General features: G+C 39.6%; 1 protein-coding gene across 1 annotated transcript; it reads right to left on the reverse strand.

The window, feature by feature from the left end:
* Positions 1 to 1,461: 1,461 nt before the first annotated feature.
* LOC115458150 (olfactory receptor 5V1-like) lies at positions 1,462 to 2,412 on the reverse strand. The gene has a single exon (XM_030188003.1). The coding sequence runs from the start codon at positions 2,410 to 2,412 to the stop codon at positions 1,462 to 1,464; it is 951 nt and encodes a 316-aa protein (XP_030043863.1).
* Between the last annotated feature and the right edge of the window lie 8,062 nt (positions 2,413 to 10,474).

The following is a 10,474-nucleotide window of genomic DNA, read 5'->3' on the forward strand; positions in this document are numbered from 1 at the left end:
AGAAATATCTAGAAAGCACCTAGAAAGCACTAGTGAGATGCCTATTCTATAATGAAATGTAGGTACTTAATTTTCTTTATGGAATGCCATATGCACATATATGCATAGATACAAACACTCCAGCCAGGCATTAAGCTGGTGTAAATGTCTGTGCCTAGATATATATAACCTATATAACCTATATAACACATATAACCTATAGTACTGTATAAATTATGTGGGTTTGCCCTTTCCACACTCCACCCACCCTAAAACTTCACAGTTTCAAAGATATGAATGTAGCTATACAATAGCACTTACACTGAATATTGGAATTTATGTACAAAGCTGAACACATATGTTGCATGTATGCCAGCATTTAGGTTATTTACACTTATATTTGGGACGTAAATGTCAGCATTTGTTTACAGAATTGTTCCGAATGTATTTAATGCAGCAGTTGATGCGTGCTAACTGTTAAAGTGTTATGTTAATTGCTTATGGAGCTCCATGTTAACTGATAATGCATGTTAAGAACAAGTATTAATAACATCAAAGTTGACATACAGGCATATTTTCAAAGCACTTAGCCTTCCAAAGTTCCATAGAAACCTATGGAACTTTGGAAGGCTAAGTGCTTTGAAAATATGCCTGATAGTAAATAGGGCCCTTGGAAAATAATGTCACTTAAGTCCTGGAGAATCAATAAAGTCCTTTGGTAGAATATCGCAATCTGGTACAATCATTGGTACTTACTCATCTGGATTACTGCAACTCACTTTACGCTGGCTGTAAAGAACAAATACTTAAAAAACTCCAGACAGCTCAGAATACAGCAGCCAGACTAATATTTGGCACACCAAAATACGAAAGCGTGAAACCCTTGCGGGAAAAATTACACTGGCTCCCACTAAAGGAACGTATCACGTTCAAACTCTGCACCCTGGTCCACAAGATCATCCACGGTGACGCCCCAGCCTATATGTCAGACCTGATAGACCTACCACCCAGGAACGCAAAAAGATCCTCTCGCACATTCCTTAATTTGCATCCTCCCAAATGCAAGGGTCTGAAATACAAATCAATGCATGCATCTACCTTTTCCTATACGAGCACGCAACTTTGGAACGCGCTGCCACGTAACCTGAAAACGGTCTATGAATTGACCAATTTCTGCAAACTATTGAAAACCTATCTTTTCGACAAGATATATCACAAAGATCAGCATGTGTAACTGTATAGTCTTAAAACTTCTAGACTGTCTTATAATGCGTTATAATGTCTTTCTGCTCTAACGCCCTCATCTATCTTACTACCATGTAACACAAAACCCTCTGTAAACCAAATGTATACTCAATGCTACTTCCAGTATCCATGACGAAATGTAAGCCACATTGAGCCTGCAAAGAGGTGGGATAATGTGGGATACAAATGCCATAAAATAAAATAAATAAATAAATAAATAAGAGTGTTCTAGAAGTATTAGTGGGTCTCAAAGTTTGAGTTCTTGCTTATGACTTTTTTCAAGGCCACTTTTATCTCTTTGCTTCTTAAGCTATAAATCAGGGGGTTTAATAGTGGAAGAGTGACAATGTACATTGCAGTAGACAGCTTGTTTGATTTCACGGACTCCACTGAAATTGGTTGCATATAAACTCCTATTATAGTCCCATATAAGAGAAGGATTACAGTAAGGTGGGAGGAGCAGGTGGAGAAGGCCTTGTTTTTCCCCTTTGTAGAACGAATTTTGAGAATGGCAGAGATGATAAAGACATAGGATGTCATAGTTAGCAGAAATGGGGTAAAGGTTGTAAACACCCCTCCGGCGTAAGATATGGTTTCAATAACTGAGGTGTCTGTGCAGGAAAGTTTCTGCAGTGCTTTTAGCTCACAGAAGAGGTGATTGATGACATTGGAATCACAATAGGAAAACTGGGATATAACAATAGTGTGTGGTAATGCCTCTAATAAACCTATTATCCACGAGGCAGCTGACAGAACAGCACAGACTCTTTTATTCATGATAACTGAATAATTCAAGGGATTGCATATTGCAACATAACGATCATATGACATGACAGCAAGAAGAGTGAATTCTGTGGCTATACACATCAGATAGCAGTACATCTGCAAAATACATTCCCCAAATGAAGCACTATTTCTGCTGGTTAGGATTGCCAGCAACTTTGGGATAACAGAGGTCAAAGAGCAGATATCTAAAGCAGATAGATTGACCAGGAAGAAATACATGGGGATGTGCAGGTGTCGATTAGCACATACTATGCAGATAACGAAGAGGTTCCCCGACATAGCCATCAAGTAGAGGATCAAGAAGAGAGTAAAAAGAGGGAGCTGCAGCCCTGGGAATTCTGAGAATCCCAGAATCAAGAATTCCGTCATGCTGCTGTGATTTCCAATTTTTCTTAGATTCATGTTCAGTTCGGTACTGAGAAAGGAAGAAAAGATGTAATGAGAGAAGGGGACATGAACAAAAACTGACCAATAATAAGAGAAAATACATATCCCCCATCATAAAGTAATAAATATGAACTGCTAGGACAGAATGCATCTTGCTAAGTCATATTGACCAGAAAAATGCAATTAAGATAGTTGGTTCTCATCACCTTTTGTGCTAATCATTTTATGAATTTTAATGCAACACATATTTTACCTTCACTTCTCCAAAAATGTTCTCACACCACTATGGGAGTGGAAGAGTAGCTGAGTAGCAGGTTGCAAATGAAGGAAGCCAAGACACAAATAACACCACTCCCATTTTGAGACCTTGGGTGAGTAACTTCACCCACCATTGCCTCAAGCACAACTTAGATTGGAAATAATTCATGTACCTGAATGCAACTTTTCTTGACCTTTTGCTTGGAACAGGTGAGTAATAAGTTTTAAATGCAATGATTTATGTTTTTACAAGCCATTGTGGTTTGGCTTTTCTGAGGAGTAATTTTTTATTTTTTTAGTTACATTTGTACCCCACGCTTTCCCACTCATGGCAGGCTCAATGCAGCTTACATGGGGCAATGGAGAGTTAAGTGACTTGCCCAGAGTCACAAGGAGCTGCCTGTGCCTGAAGTGGGAATTGAACTCAGTTCCTCAGTTCCCCAGGACCAAAGTCCACCACCCTAACCTCTAGGCCACTCCTCCACTCCATTAACTAGTGTAAATGCTCATATCTAAACATGTGCGTATATATCCAGTTACCCTACTATTCTATATAGGAAAGTAGGCACCTTCTTTCCTTTATAGAATAGATTGTCATAAATAGGTACCCTTTTATAGAATTGCCCTTCACTGCGAGTGGGATCACAGTTATAGATTTGCACAGTTATATATGTGAACCATAGGAGTCAACTTTTCAAAATTATTGGGGGTGCTGAACCCAACAGAAATTACTTCTCCCTGGACACAATCAAGGAATTTGTTCAATATTGGGGGAGCTTAGGCACCCACAGCACCCACAGAGCTGGCTCCTAGGATGTGAATGGCAATTCTACAAATACTCGGCTGTAATTATGCACCACTTGCATGTGTATTTGCAGCAAAAAGTGTCACTTACACAAGCACCCTAAGTACTATTCTACAAAGGTGCATGTATGGGGCATAGCATGTAACTGCAAGGGAGCGTATATCTGGAACAAGAATGGGTGGGACATGTGTGTAAATGCATCCACTCTATGACCCCTCACTACCTCTCCTCTCTCATCTCTCCCTACATTCCTCCCCGTGAACTCCGCTCTCTGAACAAATCTCTCTCGTTGTCCCCCTTCTCCTCCACCGCTAACTCCAGACTTCGTTCCTTTTGTCTTGCAGCACCTTATGCCTGAAACTGTCTTCCCGAACCCATACATCTAGCTCCTTCTTTACCTGTTTTTAAATCTATGCTGAAAGCTCACCTTTTCAGTACTGCCTTTGGCTCCTAACCGCTACTCATTTGCTCTCCTCCTCCTCCTCCCTGTTCCTCTCTACCCTGTAATTCCCTTGCCTGTAATGTCTTGTCTGTCTGTTTTACCTAGATTGTAAGCTCTTTGAGCAGGGACTGTCTCTCTATGTCAAGTGTTCAGCGCTGCATGCGTCTGGTAGCGCTATATAAATGCTATTAGTAGTAGTAGTAGTAAACGCTTAACCTACAGAATACTGTAAGTTATACATTCTTGGGTCAATATTCAGCTGGCGGTGGTGAGCATTTTGCTGACTGCCACCAGCATCATTCTCAGATATTCAATGCTGGGTCCAATCCAGGCTTCAGCATTGAATATCCATTTGTTTGAGCCAGTTAGCACATAACCGGTTAAGTCAATATTCAGAACTAAACCAGCCATGGCCTAGTGCATAAAGATAGGGCTGTGATTTCTGCAGTCATAATTGTGCTCTAAACCTGGCTGGTTAAGTTCTGAATATGGAAACTAAAGAGGCCAAGTGCTAACTCCTCCCCGGGAATGCTCCTAACATAGCCGATTTTCACCGTGGCAGTAACTGCTCATTTTTAGAACATAAGAGTAGCCATACTGGGTCAGACCAATGGTCCATCTAGCCCAGTATCCTCTTTTCTAAAATAGTGGCCAAGCCAGGTCACGAGTACCTGGCAGAAACCCAAATTGTGGCAACACTTCAAACTACAAATCCCATACTCCATACTACACGCTTCCCATGTCTGTCTCGATAACAGACTCACTATGGACTTTTCCTCCAGGAATTTGTCCAAACCTTTTTTAAACCCAGAAACGCTAACCACTGCTACTACCTCCTCTGGCAAAGAGTTCCAGAGCTTAACTATTCGTTGAGTGAAAAAATATTTCCTCCTATTTGTTTAAAAGTATTTCCATGTAACTTACTTGAGTGTCCCCTAGTCTTTATGCATTTGGAATGAGTAAAAAATCGATTTACTTCTACTGACTGGTGATTTAGTGGAGATAAAGCGATTTAACCAGCCAGCAGCCATTTCTGGCTGGTTAAACCATTTTGAATATTGACCAGTCCCTTGCTTCATTTACATACCCTTTATTAATTCCAGCTGTATGGCTGTTATAACTGTGCGTGTGTAAATTGTAGGCATGCCAATGCCAGCATGTGCTAGTGTTCTAAAACAAAATCTGGGTGCCCAGATGTCATTATAGAATGTGCACGATGTGTGCTTCTTTGGCACTCTTCCAACAAGGTGCTCAACAATAGAGTTAGCATCAAATTGTCACATTGTTTTATACTCACCTAATCAGTCACAGTTGGTTTCATGCTATGGGAGATAGATCTTTAGAAAAGAATACTCTATCACACGCTCAGTTACATTCTTACAGAATCCCACAGTGTTGGATTCTGTAAGAATGTAATATTTGGAGTTATAAATTCTGAGGGCCACACAGATACAAATTAGGATGTGTTATTTCAAAGAGATTTGAATAAATTGATATTTGTCGTACTTTTATATTTCCTGTCATTTTTGCACTCGCCATTCAAAACGTAGCATGTAGTTCAAAATATTGTGTGTGATTTAAAAATACTACACATCATAATATAAAAATGTATTTTATATTCTGTAATAGCATGATAGTTCATTGCAGATCACAATCATAGAAGCTGGTCACGACCAGGAAGTACAGTACAGTCTCGATTATGCAACCTAAATGGGACCGGCCTATTGATGGATATGTGAAAAGTTGGATAATATAAAAAATAAATGGTGACCCATGCATAAAGAAAGCCATAGAGTTCTTGATTGGAGTGTTAAAACACTGCACAAACCCTTCAAACAATGCAAAAACAAAAGCAGAACACAAGAATAACCAAACTGGATTAGATCAATGGTCCATCTAGCCCAGTATCCTGTTCCCACAGTGGCCAATCCAGGTTACAAGTACCTGGCAGAAGCCCAACAGTAACAACATTCCATGCTACCAATCCCAGGGCAAGCAGTGACATTCACATGTCTGTCTCAGTAGCAGACCATGGACGTTTCCTACAGGAACATATCCAAAACTTTTTTTAACCCAGATATTTTAACTGTTTTTTACCACATCCTCCAGCAAAGAGTTCCAGAGCCTAATTATTCATTGAGGGAAATATTTCCTCCTATTTCTCTTAAAAGTGTTTCCATGCAACTTCATTGAGTGTCCCCTAGTCTTTGTACTTTTTGAAAGAGTAAAAAATCGATTAACTTCTACTCGTTCTACACCTCTCAGATTTTGTAGACCTCAATCCTATCTCCCCTCAGCCTTCTCTTTTCAAGCTGAGGAGCCCTAACCTCTTTAGCCTTTCCATATATGAGAGGAGTTCCATCCTCTTTATCATTTTGGTCACTCTTCTTTGAACCTTTTCTAATTCCGCTATATATTTTTTATGATACGGTGACTAGAACTGAACGCAGTACTCAAGGAGAGGTCAGACCATGGAGCGATACAGAGGCATTATAATATTCTTGGTCTTATTTACCATCACTTTCCTAATAATTCTTAGCCTCCTGTTTGCTTTTTTGGCTGCCGCCACATACTGAGAAGTTTAAGGAAATGTTTAGAAAAAAAAATCAAACTCATTAAATTCAATTAGTTAGTAATTATGTTAGTCATTGAGACCCTAGTATGTTTTAGAAAAAGCATATTTGCTATGTGCTGGATATTCAAAAGCAAATACTGAAATAATGGTATCTGATGGCCAGGACTAGCTGTGAATTTTGCATTACAGGGTAGAGTGTGGGAGGAATAATTAGAAATTTGGAGAGTCACAATACTCAGCCCACTATCCAGAAAATTATAGAAGAGCAAAAATCTGAACGTTATTTGATTTGCTAACTAGATAGAAGATTCAATAGCATCACTGTCTGGATAGCGTTGCCGCTTCTGATTTTCATCTTGCAATCCTGTTTTAAGCACCACAACTGGTATTTGAAAACAATGCCAACTACAGTGCTTATATTGACCAATATCCTCCTCATTTTACAGTCTTGAGTGCACATTTTTGTGCCAGCTTGCACGCACAGCTTCTAGAATAGTGCCAGTTATGCGTGTAACTTAATTGATAAATTAGGCTAAAATTGAAGGTGATTGGTGATTACTGACACCAATCTACAATTATACATGTTACTGAACTAAGCAACAGTAGAGCTAATGTGCAGGTAGCACGTGCCAAATCGGCACTACCGCCAGGGTAGCGTGGGCATCCAGTGGTAATTCTGAAGTTGGTGTGCAGTGTCCCACGATAGAAAATAATTTTCTATTTTCTACCATGGGGGCATTCTCGGTGTTAATCGGCCACATTGGTGCTTGCGCTGCATGATTACCGTGCAAGTAGTGTGTGTGAGCACTTACCGCTAGGTCAATGGGTGGCAGTAAGGGCTCAGGCAGTAAATAGCAGCGTGCTTTTTTTTTGGTTTTAGCACATGGCCATTTACTACCCCGTTAAAAGAAACCTGGTAGGGGGGGAAACTAAGATGGCTGCCGCACCAGTCGGTGTTTGAGACGCTCAGCGGATACGAGCCAAAAAACTTTTCTTCTAATATACAATGCCTCATACAAAATGAAAGGCAGTGCTGAGAGTAGTGCCTCCACCTACCTCAACCTCCTCTCCGGTTCAAATGCCGATTGAGCGCTTCTTCCCGGGTGTCTCCAGATCTATTCGGGGAGTGGATCCCATTGCAGGAGTCTCTGGGGAAGCGGAAACCCTGCTGGGAGAGGAAATCTCCCTGTCTCCACCATCGACATCGCTGATCCCTCCTAGCCCGGCATCGCGAGTGACCCTGGAGAGAAACCCCGTCGATCAGGAAGTGATTTCGACGAGGGCGTCTGGTGAGGACCCAGGCAAACAACCGATAGTCCGGGGCGTTGCGGGAAGCGTTCCCATTGCAGCGCAGACCTCGGAGGTGTCCCTGGAAACCCTAAAGGCGATGTTAGACCAGATCACAGACACACTTCAGAAGACGTCAGGTGATGTAAAAAGCCTTAATACCAAATTTGAAGAAATGAAAAATACCGTAGACTCTGTTAAAAATGATTTAACAATACAAGTTCACTCTATAAAAAAAGAAGTAGATATTTTGAAAGAATTTAAATGTGTGGTTTCTAAAGACTCCTTAGACATTCGACGAAAGATTGAACAAATTGAAAACTTTAACCGGCGTCTCAACCTCCGTCTTTTGAATTTTCCTATAATAGCAGGGGAAACGCTAACAGATACCTTTCATAAATATTTAATGGAAATTCTCCATATTCCTCAGGCGGCAATACCCCCTATAAATAAAATATATTTTATTCCTCAATCTAAAGATGGACAGCAAGACCTCGGAAAAGATGCCGCTAATTTACAAAATATTTCAGAAATATTGGAACAATCCTCTGATATAATTATACACAGAGCCACGGTGATTGTTGCAATGGTATTTGAACAAGATTACAATAATATTTTAAGATTATACTTCAAAAATATCAAAGCTCAATTCCATAGTATTAAGGTTTGGATTTATCCTGACGTGACAAAAATGACTCAACAAAAAAGAAAACAATTTCTTGCCTTGAAACAAAAAACTATAGAGATTGGAGCTACTTTTTTTCTAGCATACCCATGCAAGTGTGTAGTGAAATTGGGTCAAACAAAATATAATTTCTTTTCGCCGGAACAACTTAAAGTGTTTCTAGAAGTTAAAACAGTGAAATAAGTTAATTCTGGAATTTACAGCCTGTATTTTATTTAAACATGAGTGCCTATTTAGGTCTAGTTTAATTTGCTCAATGCCTATGTAATCTTCTCTTACTCTTTTCCCCCCAAGCTATTACTGGGGTCTAAGAAAGGTTAAATATTTATTTGTATTTGTGTTTGTAATTATACTCATTATAATTTTCTTATCTTTTTTACTAATGGCAGAAATGTAAATTTCTATTTTGAATGAGAATGTTACAAATTCTTAAAATTACATATTTCTTTACCTGTATTGCTTTAACAAGGTTATCCTTGTGAATTATAATTAAAATTATAAATAAAATAATTAAAAAAAAAAAAAAACTGGTAAAAAATGGCCCAGGGTGTGCCAATTTTGCATGGCCAAACTACCACAGGCCACTTTTTACTGCAGATTAGAAAAAAGGGCCCCTTAGTCTTAATTCTATAACTTTAGCGCTTTACCCCCGTTTCTATATTATGCGTCTAGAGATTGGCGCCAAAATTGGCATGAATTCTATATCAATGTGTGTAGTTTAACAAGCTTAACAGGGTAATGAGTGCTGATAACAGCACTTAACAAACAATAATGAGTACTAATTGACACTGATTAGAATTTAGGCACACAAATCACTAAACGTATTCTGTCATGATGCGCACAGAACTTCTAATGCGCACAGGCAAAAAGGGGCATGGTTATGGGTGGGGAAATGGTCATTTTGTGGGCATTTTGAAATGTACGTGCCTAATTATAGAATATGACCCAGTGTGCCAAAATCTATACACTGGGATTTATGCCATGTTTTCATTGGTGTAAATGGATGCTCGTAGATTTAGGCGCTGAAAAATCCTAGTGGTTAGGGTGGTGGACTTTGGTCCTGGGGAACTGAGGAACTGAGTTCGATTCCCACTTCAGGCACAGGCAGCTCCTTGTGACTCTGGGCAAGTCACTAAACCCTCCATTGCCCCATGTAAGCCGCATTGAGCCTGCCATGAGTGGGAAAGCGCGGGGTACAAATGTAACAAAAAAAAAAAAATAAGCATATTCTATAATTGGCGCCCAAATCTAGGCACAGAATACACTTAGTTGGTACTGATTTCAGTGCCAATTTATAGGTGCAATATATAGAATCTACCCCTTAGTGTGTAACAGCTAAGAGATATGGATGTGGAAGGCCAGGGGCAGTTCAGGGGGGGTCCAGCACTTAAATATTAAGGTTGTAGAATAGTCACAGTTACATGCACAACTGCAACATTTAGTCATGGACTTTTACACTAGTATTCTATAACAGCAATTATGCTAATAATTGTTGATATGGAATTTTCACTTAGCGTGCAGAATCCCATTGCCTAACTTTAAGTAGCCTGTACCAAATTACCCCATGTGTGTATTACTTTTAATAATTAAGGATATTTCTTATCAGCCAATTAAATATCAAGATCATAAAAAAATTACACAGAACCTAAACACAGACAAGTTAAACAGTCCCGCCTTCGCTATGATTCCGACACGCCTCCGTGAAATTTGGTCATCCCTGCGACGGAAAGCAGTTGAGGATGCTCAAAATCGGCTTTCGATTATGCCAATTTAGGCGACTCTGTGAGAAGGACGCCTATCTTCCGATTTGTGTCGAAAGATGGGCGCCCTTCTCTTTCGAAAATAAGCCTGATAGTATGCTATATGCTATTGTGCGTTATCTGATACAAGCCCATTCTTGAAATAGGTTTTGAGACAGATAATATGATAATGATGTTAATGCATGCCAAGCATTAAAGGGTAAAATAAAAGCCATTGAGATAGGTTGCAGGTAAGTTTGGAGGAGTAGCCTAATGGTTACAGCAA

The sequence above is a fragment of the Microcaecilia unicolor genome, chromosome 14 (assembly GCF_901765095.1).
Source record: "Microcaecilia unicolor chromosome 14, aMicUni1.1, whole genome shotgun sequence".
Taxonomy (NCBI): Eukaryota; Metazoa; Chordata; class Amphibia; order Gymnophiona; family Siphonopidae; genus Microcaecilia; species Microcaecilia unicolor.

What these genes read in the sequence shown, in the direction of transcription:
- LOC115458150 (XM_030188003.1), bottom strand. Translation starts at nt 2,412, where the DNA reads ATGAATCTAAGAAAAATTGGAAATCACAGCAGCATGACGGAATTCTTG.